General features: G+C 43.1%; 1 protein-coding gene across 1 annotated transcript in view; it reads left to right on the forward strand.

Moving 5' to 3' along the window:
- Nucleotides 1-2915: 2915 nt before the first annotated feature.
- tmtopsa (teleost multiple tissue opsin a) overlaps nucleotides 2916-24422 on the forward strand; it is a 72280-nt gene continuing 50773 nt past the window's right edge. Inside the window, exons 1-2 of the mRNA XM_072669211.1 lie at nucleotides 2916-3234; nucleotides 17951-18279. Of these exons, the coding sequence (XP_072525312.1) occupies nucleotides 2916-3234; nucleotides 17951-18279 (648 nt within the window). The remainder of the gene's footprint in view (nucleotides 3235-17950; nucleotides 18280-24422) is intronic.

Here is a 24422-nt window from a genome sequence, read left to right on the forward strand (position 1 = left end):
TCAAAAATCAGTTTGGGCTGTAGCACGCCTTTTAACGAGGGGTGTGTGAATAGGGGGGGGGGGGGGTTTAATCTGAGGCTTTAGACTGACTAGACCTCTGTGGGTTAAAATGGGCTGTTTTCAAAGCTCAGTTTACTGCACTGAGGATTCAGCACCCTGGACAGTGGCACTCACACTGCTGACTGATACAGGTACTGGGACAGGTCGATCCACTTGCCTTAATCTATACTCCAATAAAAGTCCTGCTCCTTAAACGCAATAGTGACTGTATCAGCAGCAAGAATAGCAACCGCAAACAACGTACGGACCCCTCCAGCCCCCCGGGTGAGGAGTTAGCAGCCGTCTGTGAGTTCGCTACAGGCCGCAATTTCCTCGGTTTAAACGAATGACCAATATCACACGACTATTATTAACTAAAGTATTAGTAATAGCGTGAAGGAAGGGCTAATGTGTGCTGATGTGATGTACTGTATGTGTTTATACGGAAGTGGTTTCCATGGAAATGATGCTTAAAATAATGGCTTCATTCAGTGACAGCAGAGGGAGGGTTATTCAGTACCCTGTTCGTCCTCCTAACCCCAATTTCGCATCCACTTAAACTACTTAAACTACACAGGCGTCCGCTGAGAGCGAGACAGAGAGAGAAAGAGAGGGAGAGAGAGAGAGAGAGAGAGTGTTCGTACATCTTCCACCGGACGAAATCTCCGCCACCAGACAGAAGCAGGGCTCACCTTTGATGTTAGCGTGACTGTCAGTGTGACTCCATGTTAATTACGATGGTTAGGGCTAAGATGAGTCTGAGAGCATTCTCGTACGTTCTCAGGTGTGTACACTGATAAATAGTAGAGGATCCTTGAGGACCTTTTGGAGGTTTGTCCGGTTTGAAGCGGTGGAGGAACCTCTTTGGATGCTTTGAGGAACCTTGAAGAAAAAGATTCCTAGAAGGTTCTTCAAAGCACTTTAAGAGGTTCCTTTAGAACAGTCCAGAGGATCTCCTCCTTTTAACAGTGTACAGTGTATGTAATATATACGGAACTGATTTTCACATATTGGGACTATATATATATATATATATATATATATATATATATACATATACAGCCATAACATTAGTACCACTGACAGGTGAAGTGACTAACACTGATTATCTTCATCTACAGTGGATCTATTAGGCAGCAGGTGAACAGTCGTGTTGAAAAACGGGCAAGACACTTCCACAAGAACCAAACTGTGATGGCTGGACGAGTCCGACTGGGTCAGAACATCTCAGGACTCTCAGGAAAGACAACCGGTGAACCAGCGACAAGGGTCATGGGTGCCCAAGGCTCTTAATGATGCTGATGGAGGCCCCACCTCACAACCTACAGGACTTAAAAGATCTGCTATGGGATACACTATACACTATATGTCCAAATATTTGTGGACACCTCTTCTAATAAATGCATTCAGGTACTTGTAAGTTGCACCCATCGCTGACACAGATGTGCAAATGCACATACACACACATACACATACAGCTTGTCTAGGCCCGGTAGAGAATCACTGCCAATAGAATAGAAATAACGTGAACCTATTGACACCATGCTGCCTAATAATGCCAGGCGTGGGGTACCCTAGAGGGGTATAAAGCCCCCCAGCATTGAGCTGTGGAGCAGTGGAGCTCCATCCAGTACTTTTGGGATGAGTTGGGGGGGGAGTTGGGGATGATGAGGTGGGTTTGGTGATCACGCTCTTGTTGCAGAATGCAATGCAATCCAATCCTCACAGCAATGCTCCTCAAAAAGCTGGTAGAAAACAATGAATGAGCGGGTGTCCCGATACTTTTGTCCATGTACTTTTGTATGTGTGTGTATTTTGATCACCACAAGGTGGAGCAAATCCACTCCAAACTTTCTTCTGACTTCCCTCCAAACCCAGAGCAGCAGTAAAGCAAAGTTGTGTGTTTCTCAAGCCTCGCTGCTTCTGCCACCTCTGGGGCTGTTTGCACTTTACGCTCCACACACTGCTCCTGCTCCTCCTGCTGCTGCTGCTGCTCCTCCTGCTGCTGCTGGATGGATTTACACCTACCTAAGCAGCCACCTAGCCGTCCTCTCTTCTGCCCTGCCTGTTGCATCCACCATGACTCTGTAACCAGTGCTGCAGCTTCTCTCAGTGGATTGCACTCCTCTCCCACAGTCAGCCCTGCCTCTCTCTCGGATTGTGCTTCACCTTCTGAACCAGACTAGTGGCGCTTCTGCAAGCTGCATTTTGCATTAGGGGTCCGAGCACCGTGCAGTGCTGCACGTTGTTGCACGCGACTCTTTGGATTGCAGTGCTTCAGACAGCCACGTTGGTGCAGCTCTGCAGGGAGGGTGTAAATAGTGCTGCTTTTTTTTTTGTCTCCCTTGGATTGAGAACTTCCTCGAACACCCTCGTGCATTTCCAATGCACTGAATAACACACTGCTGCCCAGGCTTCTTTTCAGGGTGCATGGGTTTGCAAGACTAGCTTTCTCAGCGCGTGCTGTACTTGCTCAACAGTTGCAGCTCTGCTGTTAGAGGTGTTTGCCTTGTTGCACGCGACTATTTTGGGATTTTTTTTTTTTTTTGCATGCTTTATGTCTCTCTGGGATTGAATTTTCGCGAGCACCCTCGTGCATAGACTAAGTAACACACTGCTTTCCTGGATGCATGGATTTGCACCCTCAGTGCAATCAGTACAAGCCTACCTTTTCTCTGCGCGAGCTGCTCTTTTTTTCTTGTTGTTGTTGCACCCCAAAAATACACACCGTAAGCAATGCTGCTGCCTTTTCTTTCTCCCTCGTGCTGCACTTTTCCCCCTCAGTCAGCACTAATGAACCCCTCCAGATGTGAGCGCTCGCGCTAGCTCGCTCCCCCCCCCCCCTTCTCTCTCTCTCTCTCTCTCTCTCTCTCTCCATGATCGTGTCCTCCGCGGAGGCGCGCTCGGACTCGGGCTCCCCGCGCGCGCTCAGCCCCACCGGCCACGCGCTGGTGGCCGCGTGCCTCGGTCTGATCGGCGCGCTCGGGATCCTCAATAACCTGCTGGTGCTCGTGCTGTTCGGCCGCTACAAGGCGCTGCGCTCGCCCATCAACCTGCTGCTGCTCAACATCTCCGTCAGCGACCTGCTCGTGTGCGCGCTCGCCACGCCGTTCAGCTTCGCCGCCAGCGCGCGCGGACGCTGGCTGATCGGAGACGGGGGCTGCGTGTGGTACGGCTTCGCCAACTCGCTGCTGGGTGAGTACCGGAGAGCGCGCGGGCTCTGGTCGAAAACACTGTGTTCGGTGACACGAGCGTTTCCTAGGTCGCCCTGAAGCGTCGTGTCCTGCATTAGTGTAGCTGAACTCCGGCAGTGGGCTGCCTTAACACGTATAGTGTTGGATTAGCTCGAGCGTAGTATTGCATGGATGCAACACTGCATGCATGCATTAATGCAACAGAAAGACCTCGTTAATTAGTGCTTAATAGCTCACGTGTAGTGCTGCACTTGCAATGTTGGACTGACCCATATGACGGTGAATGAGTGGTGCATCAATGCAGAGTGTTGCATTAACACTTGCAATGTTTTATAGACATGTATAGAGTTGCATTAACCTATTAGTGCTGTGTTAAGGTTTATACAGCATATTGTTGCACTTACTTTATTGCATATATATCATTAAAACTCCCCAAATTGTCTGCATTCACTCCTAAAGTAACACATCACTGTTGCATTAATGCATGCACACAGTGATGCATGAACACTTTCTGCATTAACACTTGCATTCAATGCAATTAATGCATTAGCACTAAATTGTGCAATATCAAAATTGTATGTTGCATTAACTCTATAAACTAATAACACTATAAACTTACATGCCATTGTTGCATGAATGCATATATGTAGTAATATATGGTACATATATGTGTAAATGCAATGCAAAAGGCTGCATTAATAAGTATTTAATAGGTCATATTGAAACGCAGTGTTGCATTAATGAAGCTTAACTCGGGCAGTGTTGCATTAACACCAGTACAGTACTGGAGCCATAATAATAGCTCATATGATAGTAAATGTGTGTATTGCATTAATGCATATACAGTCTGTAGTGTTGCATTAACATTAGCATTGCTTCATTAACATGTACAGTGTTGCGTTACTGGTTGCAGTGTCGCATTAACATAGTGTTGCATTAACACTTGCAGTGTTGCATGGACACATCCCTGTTGCATTAATGCATGTATGTTGTTGCATGAACACTTTCTGCAATAATTACATAAAGTATACATTATTGCGGCAGACAAGACTGCAATAATTAGTGATTAATATTATAATAGGTCATATTGAAATGTAGTGTTGCATTAGTGTAGCTTTATCTCTTGTGATGTTGTTACTATATATTAATATAGTATATTAACACATCAGCAGTTGCATGGGTTCATTAATACTTGACTTCATGCATTGATGCATTTTATGTTATTTTTTATTTTTATATTATACACATATGTTCTTGCTTTAAAATGCAGTGTTATAGTAGCTGTTGTAGTGCATGCGCAGTCATACAGTATTGCATTGCTGCATTAATGCATATACAGTATGTAGTGATGCATTAATACTCAATGTGATACATATATGTATTATTGCAACAGAAAGGACTGTTCATTAGTGGTTAGTAGGTGATACTGAAACGTAGTGTTGCATTAGTGCAACTGAAATGTTGTAATAAGATGTATTTTGCGTAGTGCGGACCACTCAAAAAATTTGGGCTGTAATACTGGGGGGGCTTCGAGCTGATGGGACACAAAGCCAGTGCCCTCCCTTGCCAGTATATGGTGCAGTCCAGGACTAGGCTTAATCATGTTGCATTGTTGCATTAACACATAGGCCTCTTTTCCACTGCAGGGCCAAATGATTACTAAGGCCACAGCATACTCTTTTGGGCCCTTACAGACCCCTTAGATGTCTTCTTTTGTTCACATGGCATCTCGTGAGAATTATGTGACAGTTTTGCTTTTTAGTCGTGCGCTACAACTAACGCTAGCTACGTAACTTACTTAGGCCGTAATTCATCTGTTAGCATGGTGTAATCTTGACTAGGCTTAATCCTTGTTGCATGAACACATATTGGGGGGGGGGTTCTGGACAGGGATTAAGCCTAGTCTTAGACTACACAGATGTCATCTGAAAGGAAAAAGTAGTCCAGGACTAGGCTTAATCCCTGTCCAGGAAGTTTATCTGTAATGTTGCTCTGTTGCATGAACATATATAGGGCGGGTTTTCTGGACAGGGATTAAGCCTAGTCTCGAACTACACAGATGTCATCTGAAAGGAAAAAGTAGTCCAGGACTAGGCTTAATCCCTGTCCAGGAAGTTTATCGGTAATGTTGCACTGTTGCATTAACACATATAGGGCGGGTTTTCTGGACAGGGATTAAGCCTAGTCTCGAACTACACAGATGTCATCTGAAAGGAAAAAGTAGTCCAGGACTAGGCTTAATCCCTGTCCAGGAAGTTTATCGGTAATGTTGCACTGTTGCATGAACACATATAGGGCGGGTTTTCTGGACAGGGATTAAGCTTAGTCTTGGACTACACAGATGTCCGATGAAAGGAAAAAGTAGTCCAGGACTAGGCTTAATTTTTGTCCAGGAAGTCTATAGGTAATGTTGCACTGTTGCATTAACACATATAGGTGGGTTTTCTGGACAGGGATTAAGCCTAGTCTTGGACTACACAGATGTCATGTGAAAGGAAAAAGTAGTCCAGGACTAGTCTTAATTTCTGTCCAGGAAGTTTATCGGTAATGTTGCACTGTTGCATTAACACATATAGGGCGGGTTTTCTGGACAGGGATTAAGCCTAGTCTCGAACTACACAGATGTCATCTGAAAGGAAAAAGTAGTCCAGGACTAGGTTTAATCCCTGTCCAGGAAGTTTATCGGTAATGTTGCACTGTTGCATGAACACATATAGGGCGGGTTTTCTGGACAGGGATTAAGCTTAGTCTTGGACTACACAGATGTCCGATGAAAGGAAAAAGTAGTCCAGGACTAGGCTTAATTTTTGTCCAGGAAGTCTATAGGTAATGTTGCACTGTTGCATTAACACATATAGGCGGGTTTTCTGGACAGGGATTAAGCCTAGTCTCGAACTACACAGATGTCATCTGAAAGGAAAAAGTAGTCCAGGACTAGTCTTAATTTCTGTCCAGGAAGTTTATCGGTAATGTTGCACTGTTGCATAAACACATATAGGTGGGTTTTCTGGACAGGGATTAAGCCTTGTCTTGGACTACACAGATGTCATGTGAAAGGAAAAAGTAGTCCAGGACTAGGCTTAATTCCTGTCCAGGAAGTTTATCGGTAATGTTGCACTGTTGCATAAACACATATAGGTGGGTTTTCTTGACAGGGATTAAGCCTAGTCTTGGACTACACAGATGTCAAATGAAAGGAAAAAGTAGTCCAGGACTAGGCTTAATCCCTGTCCAGGAAATTTATCTGTAATGTTGCTCTGTTGCATTAAAACACATGGGGCGGGTTTTCTTGACAGGGATTAAGCCTAGTCTTGGACTACACAGATGTCATCTGAAAGTAAAATGTAGTCCAGGACTAGGCTTAATTCCTGTCCAAGAAGTTTATCGGTAATGTTGCACTGTTGCATTAAAACACATGGGGCGGGTTTTCTGGACAGGGATTAAGCCTAGTCTTAGACTACACAGATGTCATCTGAAAGTAAAATGTAGTCCAGGACTAGGCTTAATTCCTGTCCAAGAAGTTTATCAGTAATGTTGCACTGTTGCATTAAAACACATGGGGCGGGTTTTCTGGACAGGGATTAAGCCTAGTCTTAGACTACACAGATGTCCAATGAAAGGAAAAGGTAGTCCAGGACTAGGCTTAATCCCTGTCCCAGAAATGTACTATAGTGCTGCACTCACACACAGACAGTGATTAGGCTAAGTTTTTAATGTAGTCCAGGGCTAGGCTTAATCCATGTCCAGCAAACATGTCCAGACACCTTCTGTTGAATTCCATCTACAGTGATAATTAACGTCCAGCTGGACCCAAACCTGCGCTGTTATCGACCCTTCAGCAATGGGACGCTTGCCGTGTGCTTATTTTTGGCGTGTAATATCTGCGCATGGCACTCATTGTCATCCCGTTGTTACGGTGGAGTAACGCGGAGTGACGACCCTTCTCGTCATCCTGTGATGTTTTTAATCCCGGGATTTGGTCTTAAAAATAGACACTAGGCAAAAATGAGACATTCGCGAGAGCGCTTCACGGACGTTAGGAGGGAAAAGCGTGAAGTGCTCAGACCTGTACGTACTGAGATGGAAAACCCCATGCAGTTTTAACCAGCTTGTCCATGAATGACTGAAACGTGGCAGTTAATTGGCTTTTTTAATTGCTGTATTATTTCCTTAACCACTGGGACTGGAGTCGGAATGGAGCTGCATGTAGATGCCAGTAGAGCCTTAAATGTGGAATCAAAGCCCTGACTGCGCTGAAGGGACGGATTACGTGGAGCACGATTAGATGTAGAGCGAGTTTAAAGGGTCAGTACTGCTTCAGTTATGAGCCGCTACGTCAGTCGGTCACCTATAGGTGGTAGTATTCTGTGTTCTGATTTTTTGATGCTAGAATTGATTACAACATCTTGAATAATAAGAAGAAGAATAAAAAACATATTTTGGGGGAAAAATAAGATTTTCGGGCCATTTAAAATTTTGATTCTAAAGGGATGGCCAGTGCCACTTCAATCTGATTGGCCACCCCAGAGTCCACCCCAAAATCTCTGCCATGGGCAGCAGTGTGAGCATAACAGATTACACTTAACTATTATTATTCAGTTCATAACAAACAGAACATCGCTTACGCATTAGTTCTGCACGAGAAGGGGAGTCGGATTCTGGCAGGCAGTCAGAATTCGGCACAACACCGTGTCTGATCAAGATCAAGTCTGTCGTGGACCAGTTCATTTTTTCATTATAAGCTACATAATATATATCGTATATTTATTTTGCCCCAAAACCACCAGGCTAGTTGTCTTATATGAGTATATAAGGTGGAATATTCTATATTTCAGTCATTTTTAATTAATTAATTAAGTATTATGTTTTTTATTATTTAAATAATTAAAGGTTTGGTGGTTTGCTTAGAGCACATGACTGTGTAATAGCCATAACTTTTGTAAACTGGCTGCGAAGAAAGGTCCTTGACTATAAAGGATATGCAGAACAGAAGACTAACCATTAACACACATGTGAATGCATGTATCCTATTCATTGTTCTGGCCTATTATTAGTAAAATATTAATGCATATTTCAAATATTTCCAAATGCAGCTGATGCTTGTTCTATATTATAGACAGGAGACTGCATCAGGCAGTGTATTCCCAACCATTTGCTGTTATAAGATCGATTCTGATCCAGTCTGATCCAGTCTGATCCGATCTGATCTTTGTGTTTCTATAAATAACGTAGCCCCACAACTTAGATAAGATGTGCTAATACTCAACAATCCCTATTTTAGTACCAGTTTCTAAAACCAGACTAAATTCTAATCTGATCTACTTTGTTTGGAGCAACTTTTTAAATGACTGTTTATAGTGTTTAGTATCTTACAGTCCAGTCTGACTGACCTACCAGACCATTTGTCTCCCAGCTCCTTTAAAAAACTACAGTCAGATCACCGACTGTGTTTGCATTAGCATTAGCATGAGCCTTCTCGGCTCTGAACGTGCGGTGTATTCCCAACCATTTGCTGTTATAACTCTGCGAGGAAGCTTATTTTCCCCCCATTATTTCCCCAATTAGCCAACCAGTGCAATGCTACTGACACTGGGAGGGTCCTCCACACCTGCACATCCAGCCGGCACCCCTGTTTCATCACTGGACAGCCAATGCAGTGTACTTGGTTCTGATGCATCGGCCCGCACTGCACTGGAGCGATGTGTTAGGGGGAGAAAGCACCATCTACACACCCTGGAGAGAGCCCCCTGGCCAATTGTGCTCAATCTGGGCTCCGGCTGCCGATGGCTAGCAGCATGACTGGGAATCGAACTGGGGGGGGGTTCCATTCACCACCACTGTGAACTGTTCTGACCTGGCAAGTTTGTCTAGGCTGGAGGGTTTCCCACCAAACCCACTCTGAATGCCTTATTATTATATTTTTTATTATTTAAAAAATTTATGGAATTCCCCTTTTACCATACTTTGCTTTAGGAATGACTAAACCAGCATACAGTATATATATTCAATAATAATATTAAGGTATATGGTGATATAATTATATAAAGATAATAAAGAATTGCCACTCGTGACCCAACACTCAACAAAGAAGCAACTACTGAAGTTAATTAAGTCCCTTTTTAATATGATGACCTCTAATTGCATTGAAAAGACACCTACTGTCCCTACTTTACTGCGAATGCAGCAGCAGTGGATGCCGCGAATACTGGCAGTGTTGCTAATGTTCTAAGACTGGATTATGGATTATGTAACCAAAGTGGGATTCTGGAGGTAATTGGAAATAGGCTAATTGGGCAGCAACGCCATTTTTTCACCATCATTGCTTTTTTGGCTCCATACCGAACACCAGAACACTGGATTTGAAATGAAACAATGACAACAAACTTAAAGTGGCCGACTGTCAGCTTTCATTTCTGAGTGCGTATATCCATATCAGGAGCTCTACCGGCAGCCTTTTATGAACAGCTGTCCCATTTTCTAGAGCTAAATTATACTGGACAGCTGACAGCTCCGTTGTTTCCTGGCCAGCGGTGTCTGATTGACCTCGGTTCAGGTACAGCCCAGCTGAAATGGTTCAGCGTAAGCCGGTATACTGTATTGTTTGTTAGTGGTTAATATTAGGGATGTCCAAGTCAAGTTTTTTCATCTCCCGATCTGATCTGAGTGTCTTAATGCTGACTATCGGTCGATACCAATCCAGTCTGATCTGATCTGATCTTTGTGTTTCTATAAATAATGTAGCCCCACAACTTAGATAAGATGTGCTAATACTCACCAGTAAACCCCAGTAAAATCCCTATTTTAGTACCAGTTTCTAACATCAGACTAAATTCTAATCTGATCTACTTTGTTTGGAGCAACTTTTTAAATGATGTTTATAGTGTTTAGTATCTTGCAGTCCAGTCTGACTGACCTACCAGACCATTTGTCTCCCAGCTCCTTTAAAAAACTACAGTCAGATCACAGAGTGTGTTTGCATTAGCATTAGCATTAGCCTTCTTGGCTCTGGACGCGCTCTTTTAAACAAGTGAATTAGCTGACCGGACTGGAATTAGGTCCGGATCGACCCTTATTCCAATCTATTGGATCAGATTGTGATAAAATCCCTTGTTTTATAACATTTTCCCAACCATTTCAGTGGTTCTGAAAAAAATAATCTTTATTATAATAATATTATTCTTTTATAATAATATATGTATTATTATTTATAGATATAACAATGAATATTTTATGATTTTTCAGAAAAGAAGCAACAAAAATAACAAAAGTATTTAGCTTCTCCCATCCATTCAGCAGCATCCAGCCGTTCAGCCAAATTAATAATAAGCAATGGTGAAGGAAGGTCATTCTCATTAAACTCCCTGTATGTTTGCTTTGCTAATCGCAAACATACAGGGAGTGATCTGATCTAGTGACCCGTCCAGCTCAGCTTAAAACAGAAGGTCACCCTGGTGATATTCCCTCCATTAAGCCACACTTGAACTGAGAACTTGCTTAATGACGTACATCGGATATGCTGATGCCAGGTGCAAGCAGCCAGACCGCAAATGTTAACTGTGTTTTATAGCAAGTACTTTAAAAGAACTCTAATCTGATTTAGCACTACTGCGCCTCTAGGCCTCCTTTTAGCCACTGAGCCTAAAACTAGCATATTAGATTACGTATCCTCATCATGGGAGAACAGCTTATTATGTAATAGCATCACAAGTGAAACTAAATGAAAACACAATCCGATGTAATTGTTTAATTTCTTAAGTTGTTTAAAAGTGCTTCTTAAGTTGGGCTCCTAACACCTAACATAATTACCTTGACCTGTCTGGAGAACAAACTATGAGGGGGGTGCTCTAGAAATAGCAATAAAAGACACTTATTCTTCACATTGTATCCTTATTCTAGCGGCTACGGATCCAAGCTGCTCATGTTCACATTCGGGAAAAACATAGCGCATCCAACAAAAATCTTTTACCAGCAGTAAAAACCATAAATAGCACACAGAAAGCACTGATCAAGATCATTTTCTACTGTGTGTGGTGTTATGCATGCACTGTAAATCCTCTGGAGGAAGATTTGAACCAGTAACAAAAATATTCAACCAGTTTATTTTTCTTCCTCTTGCAGAATGACCACTAGGAGGCCTGCAGAAGAAGTTAATGAACCAGGCATATACTTTTAAAGCTTCAGGAATATTTCATAGACTTCTGAAAGTGGTGTTTAATAAAATTGCATTTAATACAATTTGCATTTCTTTTCCTTTTAGCCCCCTTAATGAGTAAGTACCGTTACCTCCTCCGGTAAAGTGGCCATTTAGAAAATACGATGATTAAGAAAATATGATTTATTTAGGGTAGTAATAGCATATGGTCTAATAGCACATTTTATAGTTAAAGATCTTAGAGATCATTATGTGAGGCATCGCTTTTGTGTATGAAATGCGGAGTGAGGAGTGTTAGCTTGCATTGAGTATTAGCTTCTATCAAGCTTGTCTCCATTAATTTTTATCCTGTAGAAAGGAAAGAAAGACAGAAGGATGCCTTTAACAAAAAAATAAAAATAAATAAATAAATAAAATAAAAAATATATTTATATATGGGATGTCCCGATGGGATGTCCAAGTTTCTACTTTTAAAGCTGCCTTCACTTTTAATTCAATTTTTTTTTTTTTTTTGCAGAGCGCCCCCTGGTGTCCTCTAGGCACCATTAACACTATTAACTGTGAGAAACATTGTTCGCAGTTGTTAGCTTTTTAAAGAGCTTTATTTGAACTGATAAGCGCACTGATGAAAATGTTCTTACGAAAATCTGGTATCGTTATCGGAAGAAAAAAAGTGGTACCGGTGCATCCCTGTTCAGCGCTGAACGCAAAGCTGCAGAACTTACTACAGGCAGCACTGAAGCAACAATAATGATGGCGGTGTTATAGCGGAGTGTTATTAGGAGGACGGGCCGTGCTAACATTTACTCTGTCATCGGCGGGCCAAGCTGACCATTCAGCTCAGTAAGAAAAGGTTAATTGGCTCTCTTGTTTTTTTCTGGCCATCGCTGCTGGTGTTGACGAGCAGAATGAATGCTGGGCTCACTCGGAACTGAGGAGTTGCCTTCTGGCCAATACATCATGCTCCAGTGATTTAGATGTTCATGGAAAAATGTATTCTCTCTAATCACATTAAATTTAATGAGCACGCAGTATCCTATTATTATGTTCTCACTGGACTTTATGTACCAAGCTCGTATTTTCATTTGCATTTGATTAATGAATAACACCAGGTGGTTGTGTGTGCATCAAAACACCTTATCGAGGGCTCTGAACAAGCACTCCAGGAGTGTAAAGCTCCAGAGGACCCCCTGATTTGTGCTGTTTAGCTGGATAATGGATTGGCGATGATAGTAGAGGGATCAGATTTTAGGTGGGACCGTAACCCAAATAACGGGGGTGGGATGGGGGGGTAAGCTCTGCATTTACGTGGCTTCTGTATCACCTGAAATACGCCTTATTTTCAAAACTGAAAAATGATCAAATACAAAGTTCAGTTTGCTCACAGGGTGAAATTGTCAGTCTGACGACAAATGCTAATGCTAATCAGGAGAGAGACACTGGTTAGCATTGCCTTAGTTAGCAGGATTACAGTCTGACCAGAGGATCGCTGGTTCGAATCCCGGCCATGCTGCTAGCCATCGGCAGCCGATGCCCCGAGGCATCACAGTTGTACAGTAGTACAGCTGGTCAATATGTAAAAGAAAAAGGGACAAAGGTGACCTTCCTCCAGTGCTTCAAGGTCCAGTTCAGTTCTTGGTGGACAGGGGTCGGCATGGGTAGGGTACACTGCATACACTGTAACCCTCATTATGCCCCTCCAGTATTTGCACATCTGTGTCAGCAATGGGTGCAACTTATGCAAAGTATGTATATCGAGGATTTTATAAAAGCTTTAAAGGTTGGCTTAGCCAATCAGATTTCAGAAGTGGTGGACTATCAGTTGCATAATGCAAACTGATCATAGCTGCCTCACAGACGGAGATGCCAGGCTTTTTCCACTTTTTTGTGTGATCCTTTTCCATTAGAAATGTCTGGCAGCACTTCAGTTAAATCAATTACTCAAACAGCGAGCACAGCGTGGTACAAGCCTCATGTCCCCGAGCCTATATCATAATAAATCGCTCTAAATTTGCGTACGCCTGTTTGGTTCTCAGCAAAATAGATCAAACCACAACAACGAAACACTTTCAGATATGGATCAGACACTGAAGAAACTGGCTGTAGGGCTGCAGGCTTCTTCACCAGAGAGATGTGGAAGATCAAGAGTGAGAGCAGAGGTTTGGCATCTTCTTAAACTTTTTTCTGGTCCGACACCAATATGTAAAACTTTGTGTATCGGCTGACACCCGATACCGATCCAATACCACTGTTTAATTAATAAACCAAATATCTCTCCATGTGGGATAGACTTAAGGCATCAGGATCGACTATAACATACATTTATTTAACAAATTAATTTACTATGAATTTATTCACTAAAAACTGAATTCATGATTATTTATTTATTTATTTATTTATTAGATATAAATGAACTGAATTGCTGTTTATTTGTCACTATAATTAAAAACTGTGTGTCACGACTCCGACTGGTACCTCTGCAGTTTTCGAACTCCATTTCCCAGAATCCTCTGGGAGATACTAGCAAAGATCATATGACTGCAACCAGCCATCCACGCACCTGACTTCTAATCAGTAACACCTGTTTCACCTCTGATTAGCACAGTATTTAAGCCCGGGCTTTAAAAGCGATGTTGTCGTCTGTGTATGACTTTAATACTTTGAACTTATTTGTACTTTGGATTTCGACCTACTGCCTGTATATTCGACTACCCTCATGTGTGACGTTTATCTGTCTTGCCTCCTTCTGTATTGTGTTACCATGTGCTCTCCAGCACATGGCTCTGTTTGTGTCTGGTCTGTCCTAGCCCCGCCTGTTCATTAGTGTTCCCACCTGTGCCTTATCTGTAGCCACGTGCCTTGTGAGTCCCAAGTGTTCCTCGTTGTCTGTCTGTGTAAGTACCCCTTTGTTTCAACCTTCTGACCTTTGTCTGGTCTTGTTAGGTTTGCTTATCCTGTTTGTTTGTTTTTTTGTTATTCTCAGAGTTTCGCTTTGTTCCTCAGTTTGTAGTCTGTTTTGTTTTCTTTTGTCAATAAGTACCTGCGTCTACGTCCGCCTCCAAGCTCCACCAAACCGTGCCCTTTATCCAGTTTTGCCGTCTGGAACGGATCCTAGCCTGTTCGTGGACTTCGACTTTGGGATACGACATTTTTTACACTGCAAGAGTCTGATCTTGTGTGGCACGTGACCCCATAGACTTGACTGGCACAGACCTTTATTCTGAAATTCGACGTCTGTGAGACTGAAACTCAGCTTCAGCGTCTATATATATATATATATATATATATATATATATATATATATATATATATATATATATATATATATATATATATATATATAGTGTGTGTGTGTGTGTGTGTGTGTGTGTATATGTATGGGGAGGTGCTGGGCTGCAAAAAAGCATCATCATGAGCCACAGAAAGTAAAGATGGAGACATTGATTGTGTGTTTGATTGCTGATTACCATATTTTTATCGAAATTAACCCACTTGTTCGAGTCTGAAAAGGGTCTTAATTCACACAGCTTATTTATCTTGATTGCAGTCAATTGTGTTTTCAAGGCAACTGGACCAAGCTCTCGTTTACGTCAGTCTTGTGAAAAAAATCTGGACACCCCATTAAAACCTTAAATATCTTTTTGGACATATTTATACATCTGAAGGTGATCTTCATGTGATCAATACTGAACGATGAAATGAAATTAATAGAGTTGTCATTTTCTTGTGATGTCCCCCCCCCCTTACATATATTACTCCTTAAAACATGTAGAATCAGAAGCAGCTGCAGAACCTCAGCTGAGATGATCAGAACATGGTTGGAGAGGATTATTCTGGAGGAGTCTGTCTTATTTATTTAACCCTCAGACGTTTAGTGTGGACTGCTTTTGATTGACAGTTGAAGTGAGGGGTGAAGAAGATCACCATGGCCAGATCCAGAGAGCTCTCTGAGGCCTTCAGAAAGAAGGATGGAGACGCAGAGGAGTCTGGAAAGAGGTTTAAAAAGATCTCAGAACAGTCAGAAATTAGCCGTTCCATCGGCCGCTACATCATTTACAAGTAGAACAACTGACCAACATGGCCAGATCAGGCCGTTCTAGCAAGTTCAGGCCAAGAGCAGAAGCTCAAGAAGACTCCAACAGTCCTAAAATGTCATCACTGGTTATTTAAACCGAGATAAACTGATTGGCCACCCAACCCTGTGGCCCTGAGTGGCTTCAGAAAGCTTGCGTTCTACTTTAAAGCACAGATAATCATCATAATCTTGTTCAGCACTGTAATGAAGCAGCTCTCAGCCTCACTCGTCTTTCACTTAGGAAGACAATTTTGCCTCGTTAATGACTCCTTAAGATCGGCCCATTGTTCTTTGCAGGCTGAAGGGCCCTGCTTATACAGCGATGCCCAAAGCAGCAAAATGTCTCATGTCTGGAATCCTGGGGCTGCGTCTTGTCACCGTCGCTGTAGAATTCACGACGAATGAACCAATAGAAACGACCCAGAATTCATTTTTTTTAATGTCTAAATAATTTTTTTGGATGATGGTTGAGACGTAAACAAAGTCGTTCAATGTTTGGGATCCCCCAATCCAGTTGTTTTCCCCCCTCCAATCCCATCCAAGTCTCTAAATGCTGAGTATCACTTCCAATGTGTGTGTGTGTGTGTAGTGGTACACACTCTGGACTGATATCTGTGGTTGTTGTGGGTCTACTGGTGTGTGATAACTGGTTATAGTGGGTGAATGTGCTGTGTGTGTGATTTGGGTTTCTATAGCATGTGTGTGTGTGTTAGCATTAGCATTAGCCTCCACTCGGTTCTGAATGGGTTCTTCAGTGCTGGTTTATAAACAGAGAAAGGTGAGTGAGCGGTTCTGCGGTTCTCCCGCTGGTAAAACTGAGCGTTTCAGTGATGGTTTTATAAAGGGTCAGATATTATGGTCTGTTTTCAGGTTCCACTGTAAAATAGCTCCACACTGCAGAACCTCAACTCCTTTATTTACCTTCTGAGAACGTCCGCACTGCTGCTGCTGCTGCAGCCGGCTGGACATAATGTCCGTTAATGGCGCCTTGAGGACACTAGATGGCGCTCTGAACAGCGAGATTAAAATTAAGATTCGGAACTGGATTGAGATTAAAATAGACGATACCAGATCCATTCAAATTGGCCTGGATCGGCCCCGATCCTGATCTACTGAATTGGATCGGGACATCCCAATTTGAAAAGCCTAAAACTTAGAATTCCCCTTTGAAGTGCAAGTTTCCATGTGATATCAACTTTGTCACAAGAGCAACAATATTCAAGAGACCAGACAATCTTCACCATCCACAACAGTATAAACTACACTACATGTCCAAATGTTTGTGGACACCCCTTCTAATGAATGCATTCAGCTACTTTAAGCTGCACCCATTGCTGACACAGATGTGTAAATTCACACACACACACACACACACACACACACAGCTCGTCTAGTCCCTGTAGAGAAGTACGGCCTATTGGACTCCATGAAGCAGATAAACATGACCCTATTGGCACCATGCTGCTGCCTTTGAGCTGTGGAGCATGATGGATGATGGGTGTTCCATCCCATACTTTCTCAATGCTCTTGTCATTAAATGCAATCAAATTCTTACAGCTAGTAGAAGGCCTTCTTCCCAGGACAGTAGACACAGCTACTCCAACAAAAGCAGGATAATTTTTTTTTTAATAGGCTTACTTTCAAAAGAAACAATGAATGAGCAGGTGTCCCAATACTTTTGTCAATGCCGTGTATGTGCAGTGATTTATTTGATGGGGATTAAATGAACAGTGCTCACCCATCAGTGCTCGACATTCGAAAGGTTGCTTTCAGATTACAGCCCGGCTTCTGCTTTCTACTGATATTGGAAATCAATAGCTGTAAAGGACAGGCTTGTGACTCATGTAAACGTCAGAGCACACAGTAAACACAGAAAACAGACAGGCCATCAGGAGCCCGTCACCTCAGCTGTGAGCCTCATAACTCATCTTTTTAGGACTTTACATGACTGACCTGTCCAGCAGACGCAGACTGCTTCCTCCTCCCCTGTATGGTCATCTTCTCAAAGCATTGAAGCCATTGATGACTTATTTGGAGACCTGTTTACAGCCTGATCGGCTAGTGCGCCTCCTAGTGGTTGAAGATTATGTCGGGGTGGGCGGCGGCCTTCTGAATGCTGATGATGATCTCACTGGTGGCCGTGGCAATGTACAAAGCTTAAACTGATGTCTCTGATTGGCTCCATTCGACCCTGCCTACTCCTCACTAAGCTCCGCCTCCACATTGTTGTCAAGCAAATGGTTTACCCTGTGAAATCCATCCAGTAGATATCCACTATATGTCCAGATGTTTGTGGACACCCATTGCTGACACAGATGTGCAAATGCACATACACACATCTTGTATAGTGCCTGTAGCAAAGCTTTGCCAATAGAATAGGACGCTAGAGGGGTATAATAAGGGGTGGAGGGGGTCTCTGGTGCTCTCAGTGCTTTTCGAATGGGTTGGGGCTGAACACTGAATGTATGTGTCTGTATGTGTCTTCTACAGGCATCGTGTCCCTCATCTCCCTGGCCATTCTGTCATACGAACGGTACTCTACTATGATGGGCCCGACAGAGGCAGACGCCACAAACTATAGGAAGGTGGCGGTGGGCGTGGCTTTATCCTGGGTTTACTCCCTCGTCTGGACTGTGCCTCCTTTCTTTGGCTGGAGCCGCTATGGCCCAGAGGGGCCTGGCACCACTTGCTCGGTGGACTGGACCACCAAGACGGCCAACAACATCTCCTACATCATCTGCCTCTTTATCTTCTGCCTTATCCTTCCTTTTCTCGTCATAGTCTACTGCTATGGTAAGCTGCTGCATGCAATCAAACAGGTGAGTGACAACGCCAAAGCCTGCCCTCTTTTGAGCCATTTTCCATCCCATATAGGTCTGTTCCTATAACTCCAGTGCTGCAGCCAATGATGACGTTCATGAAATTGACCGCTAGTCTTGTTTTGTGATCAGCGTTTTCTTGGATTTGGTGGATAAACCAGGATACAAGTCTAGTACATATCTAGAGGCAAACCCTCAGGGCCTTCTAGGCCTAAAGATTTTTAAGAATTGATTTTTAGGAAACAAAAGAGCCCCGGAAACGCTCAGCAGAAAACTGTCAGCTCATTATTTTTGTTCTCTGTGTTTTTTTACACTCTTATAAAGGGGCTCCAAAAGGTTCTTTGAGCAGTACCATAGCAGATCCACCTTTGGTTCTATTAAGGACCTTTTTTTTTTTTTTAAAAAGTGGACGTAAAGGTTCGTTACCAATTGAATGTTGTGTATTTATAATGTTGTGTAATTCCTCACACTCACATGTCCTTTACAGAAATAGTTCCTTATGGTTCTTCTATGGCTTTGCTCCAAAACCCCTTGTAGCACCTTCATTTTTGAGACTATGGGCGAGTACAGCTATGTAAGCTTTGTAAGCTGTCCAGTGGTTCCCAACCCTGCGTGTTTGGGTATTTTCACTGCTCCCAACACACCTGATCCCTGAACCCCTTACTAAGTTGGGTGTGTTGGAGCAGGAAGACACCATGTGAAGAACTGGAGATGCTGCAGGACCAGGGTTTGAACCTGTGGGCTAGGCCTTCAGGACAGTGCAAGATTAACTACTGACATAATTAGAATGTGATGGTGGAATCAACCAATCACCAGTCTTTTTTTTTTTAAATGGGGTCACCAAATGGGTTGCCTTGGGGGGGTGGGTGGGGGGGCAGTTGTCTTGTTGTGCAACCATTGGGATTCCTCATTGGGTGAAGTGGTGCCAAATCGAATGTACTCATAGGCCACAATTCAGGCAGCTCTGCTTATGTCACAACTGGGAATGCAATGTATGCAAATTGGGCTGTTTTAGCTGGGTTAGACTGGGTTGTGAACGGGATGTTCTGTACTCTCCCTACCAGGCTACATAATGAACATCTCGGTGGGCTGAGGTCCACCAAAAAAGCCCAACCATTGGGATTCCTCATTGGGTGAGGTGGTGCCAAATCAAATGTACTCATAGGCCACAATTCAGGAATAATTCGGAATACACACTACAAGCTCACAAGCTGCTAATGCATCTGCTAATATCTGTTACAAGCTTCAAATAAAACTTTCAGATTTACATCACTGTCACGCGATAACCTTTTAGCTCCAAAATTGCAACTTTACAGGAGGTAAATCCGTGTGTAATAAGCCTTTCGGGGGTTAAAACACTGCTGAACATTCCTGCAACCTTCTCTGCTTGCTGGGACCCTGGATTGGGCCTCATCCAAAAGCTGAAACACTCCTTACATGGGCAGGAATGGGCGTGGCCAAACTGCTGTATAGACTGAGTAGTTAGAAATACTGTATATATATGTATTGTCCTTTGTGATACCATAATTGCCCAATGTATGCAAATCAGGCTCAGGTTTTAGCAGCTTCATTTGCATATGCAGGCCGGGACGGGAACGTTCGATATCAGACTCCTCAAATGTACTCTTTTAAAGCTTTTGTTAGAAGTAGACTAGAACTTCAGCTCATTCAGCAGAGATAATGGTTCCCTGCGGAGAGAACAGGCTCGTTCTACCAGGCTACATAATGAACATCTGGGCAGACGCTGTTTGCCTCCACTTTAAGTCCATTTGTTGACAGAGAGGCAGGTGTTAACATGGAGCATTTTCCTTGATTTCCTTATTATTTCCCTCCTCTCACATTTCTCTCTCTCTCTCTCTCTCTCTCTCTCCCTGACTCTCTGTCTCTGTCTCTCTACCAATTATTCTCTGGATCGTCTTGTTGTTTTGCCCGCATAGATTTGTAGATATCTCCGAGCAATTCTCGGCAATATCACCGGCCTCCGTGTTCTCAGGCCGGACACCCGCAGCATCCAGCGATTTGCTGCGTCCAGTAAAAGCAGTGTGAGATCTCAGCTTAATTAATTACAACCTACAGAGTCCTCCTGTTGTGTGGGAAGGAGACACTGCCTTCTCTGACTCCCCGGGACAAACCCTGCGCAGCGAGCGCTAATAAAGCTGAAAGTAGGAAATAGTCAAAAGTCAGAAAATAAATAAATAAATAAACCAAGCTGACTCCACCGAGTGGACACGTCTCACCCGCTGTGACCTCGCCTAGCCCGTGACTGGCCGATATGGCAAACGGGAGGCCATGGAGGTGGGGTTTAGACGAGGACGCTTCTCTGAGTTATGAGTCACCTGCCACTCAGCTCGGCGGCGGCTGTTCGAGATGAAGGATGGTGTTAATGCTGGAGCTGGAGATGTGACTTAAAGGCATGAGAGGTGGGAAATGTCACGGGTGAGAAAATAGAACTGCCACAAAGAGACATTTGCAGTGGACAGTTTCTACGTAGGCGGAGTTTGAGGGTAAGCAGCAAACATTGGATTTAGGTGAAATCCAGCTTAAGACTTTTCGGGTTTCGGATGGTCTGAGCTGGTCTTTGAACGTCAGGGTGGTTGAAAAGCTGAACAGCTGGTCAGCCATGTGAATACATACCCTATGCTGGTAAGCCGGCTGGTTGTCTAGCTCTTGACCAGCGTAGGGTATGTTTTTCACTTCATTTTGGTCTTGCTGGTCAACCCACTTGATCATGCTGGCAGACCAGTGCAAGAATAGTGATACCTCCTTAGCCCCTTTTCTACTGCATTCATTATCGGTCAGTTTCCAACCACAGGACCTCTACAGACCAGATATTATTTAGCTGATGGTCCATTCTGCTTGGATGATCACCACTCCACCTCATCATCCCCAGCTCTCTAACCCAGAAGTATTGGATGGAGCAGCATCCGTCATTCCAGAGAGCTCACATTCCACATTGCAGGACTGCTCAGGCTTCAGTTACAGAAATAAATAGATAGTAATAAATTTCTGGGGTGGATTTTTACTTTCTGGACCTAAGCTGATTCCACAGCAAGATAAAGACCCCAAACACACTGCTAAGACAACACAGCTCGCCAAAACAAGCGCCTCAGCGGCATCAGTTAACCCAATGAATTACATTCACGCTTGATTTAAAGTCTACACTGTTAAAAAAGTAAAAGATCCTTGAGGAACTTGAAGATCCTGGAGGTTCTTCAGCTTAAAACTGTGGAGGAAGTCCTTAAGGTGCTTTGAGGAACCTTCAAGGAACCTTTTTCTTCTAAAAACATTTTCTCGAAGGTTCCTCCACAGAAAAACCTCCAAAAGTTCCTCAAGGATCTTCTACTTTTAGTGTAGAACTTAGATCTTCAAATCTGGACCTTGAATCCAGTTTCCAGGCCTGGATACCAGATATTATTTAGCTGGTGGTCCATTCCCAGCAGGGACACTGAACTGCTAGCATTCTAGAGATGCACCGATCCAATATTAGGATCGGATATCGGCCCAGATATTAACAAAATTAGCTGGATCGGGTATCAGATAATTAGGCCGATCCATGAAACCGATCCTTTTACTTTAATTGGTTGGTGTGAGATGGAACTAAATGTTTAGATGTTTGCCATTTTTTATTGCTGCTTGTTTGTTTGGCCATGGTGCTAATTTGTTCTCCGATTCAGCTGCTAGATTTTATTTTGAATTACGCTCAATTTTTTAAAATAAGATTCCTGTTTGTGTGTTTGACAAAGTGAAGGTACTTGTTTTCAGTTTCGGCTGATACTTTTTATGTATTTTAATATATTTCAAGTTGACCTTTTTATTTTGAATTTAAATGCTCAAATTCTGCACAATTGTTTATTTTAGTGACAAAGAAATGGCAATTTAGCACATTTATATCTATGTGTTAATTTGTTAAGTCAATCCTGATGCCTTAAGCCTCTCCCACATGGTGAGGTGTTCAGTTTATTAATTCAACAACGGTATTGGATCGATATCGGGTATCGACCGATATGTAGAGTTCATGTATCTGTATCGGTATCGGAACTGAAAAAGCCGGATTGGTGCATCCCTACAGCATTCATAGTGTGTATAGTGCTGGGACAAGTGTATCAGGCACAGAGGTGTCCCTGCCGGGCTGAGTTTAATCCAACACTGCAAAATATCCAGACAAGAATTGTGAGAGAATGGCAGCGATGGCACTAGAGAGGCCTTGTAGCTGTTCTCAGCCTCTGAAGAACTGCTATCGTTGCCATGTTAAATGATGTATGAGCTAATTAGCGACCCACCTTAGTGTGCCGCTGTGCAGCTGTGTTCCTTTACATTACCTCTCCCATCTTCTTCTTAACTGTATTGTATTTTCTGCTGCTCTGGGATTGGAGATCAGACCCAGTAGAAACTCTTTCTGGGATGCTTTCACCGTTGCATCATGGAAGTTACACACCGGGGAAGTTTTTCAAGCGTTTCCTGGTGAATATGATGTACTGACTGTTGCAAGAGATTGCTATCAAACACAGCAGGCTATTATGTCCATGGGACATGGCACTCTGAGTCAGAGTGCTATCAGACATTGTCTTCTGAGTGGGTACGGGCGTGGAAGAGTTGTCAGAGTTGGAGCTCAAGCCATCTTGAGGGAAAGCTGATTAGGAGCAGGGTTCGGTTTACACTGTGGTTTGGACCTGACGGCTCAGTACAACAGGAAAAAAGCAGCAAATATTGGCTTAGCATAAGGCTAACCTGAGCTTCCCTTAGCTAATTGCGAACAGAGAGTAGCGCAAGTTACAGTTTAATCCACCTAGTGTGGTTTAGCGCCCCCCTGAGGTTGTAAATGGCATAGTAAATGGTAAATAGCATGTTTGGTATGTTCCACATCCACACCTCACAACACCGACACAGCGCCATTGCCAGATTCCACCAGACTCCACCATGAAAAGGCCAGAATATCGGAAACCCTCTATTAATTTTATTCGTTTTGTCGTTTCACTGCAAACAAAACAGAGAGCGATAAAGAAAAGAAAAAGACACTGAACGTACACCATGTGGACAAAAGTATTGGGACACCTGCTTATTCATTGTTTCTTTCAGAATCAAGGCTATTAAAAAGAGTTGGTCCCGCTTTTGTTGGAGTAACTGTCTCCACTGTCCTGGGTAAAAGGCTTTCTACTAGATTTTGGAGGAGGACTGCTGTGAGGGTTTGATTGCATTCAGCAACTGGAGCGTTTGTGAGGTCAGGATGTTGGATGATCACCATCCCACCTCATCATCCCCAGTTCCCTTACCCTGAAGTATTGGATGGAGCAGCATCCGTCATTCCAGAGAGCTCACATTCCACATTGCAGGACTGCTCAGGCTTCAGTTACAGAAATAAATAGATAGTAATAAATTCCTGGGGTGGATTTTTACTTTCTGGACCTAAGCTCATTCCACAGCAAGATAAAGACCGCAAACACACTGCTAAGACAACACAGCTCGCCAAAACAAGCGTCTCAGCGGCATCAGTTAACCCAATGAATTACATTCACGCTTGATTTAAAGTCTACACTGTTAAAAAAGTAAAAGATCCTTGAGGAACTTGAAGATCCTGGAGGTTCTTCAGCTTGAAACTGTGGAGGAAGTCCTTAAGGTGTTTTGAGGAACCTTCAAGGAACCTTTTTCTTCTAAAAACATTTTCTTAAAGGTTTGAAGTTGAAGAACTTCCAGAAGTTCCTCAAAGATCTTCTACTTTTAACAGTGTAGAACCTAGATCTTCAAATCTGGACCTTGTTTCCAGGCCTGGATTTTGTAGCCAAACAGTTAGTGCAGTCAACAGGGCCTCTACAGACCAGATATTATTTAGCTGGTGGTGCTTTGAAGAACCTTCAAGGAATCTTTTTTGCTTCTAAAAACGTTTTCTCGAAGGTTCCTCCACAGTTTGAAGTTGAAGAACCTCCAAAGGTTCCTTAAGGATCTTCTACTTTTAACAGTGTAGAACCTAGATCTTCAAATCTGGATCTTGAATCCAGTTTCCAGGCCTGGAATGCCACAGTTAATGCCACTGATTGGCTACGTAGTGTCACACCTACCGAAGATTACGACTACAAACCAGATTCCTGGTCCAGATATCTGCAGGACTGAAGCCCGCAGCTCTGACGTATTCTGTGCTGCAACACAAA

This window comes from Salminus brasiliensis, chromosome 23 (assembly GCF_030463535.1).
Source record: "Salminus brasiliensis chromosome 23, fSalBra1.hap2, whole genome shotgun sequence".
NCBI classification, from domain to species: domain Eukaryota; kingdom Metazoa; phylum Chordata; class Actinopteri; order Characiformes; family Bryconidae; genus Salminus; species Salminus brasiliensis.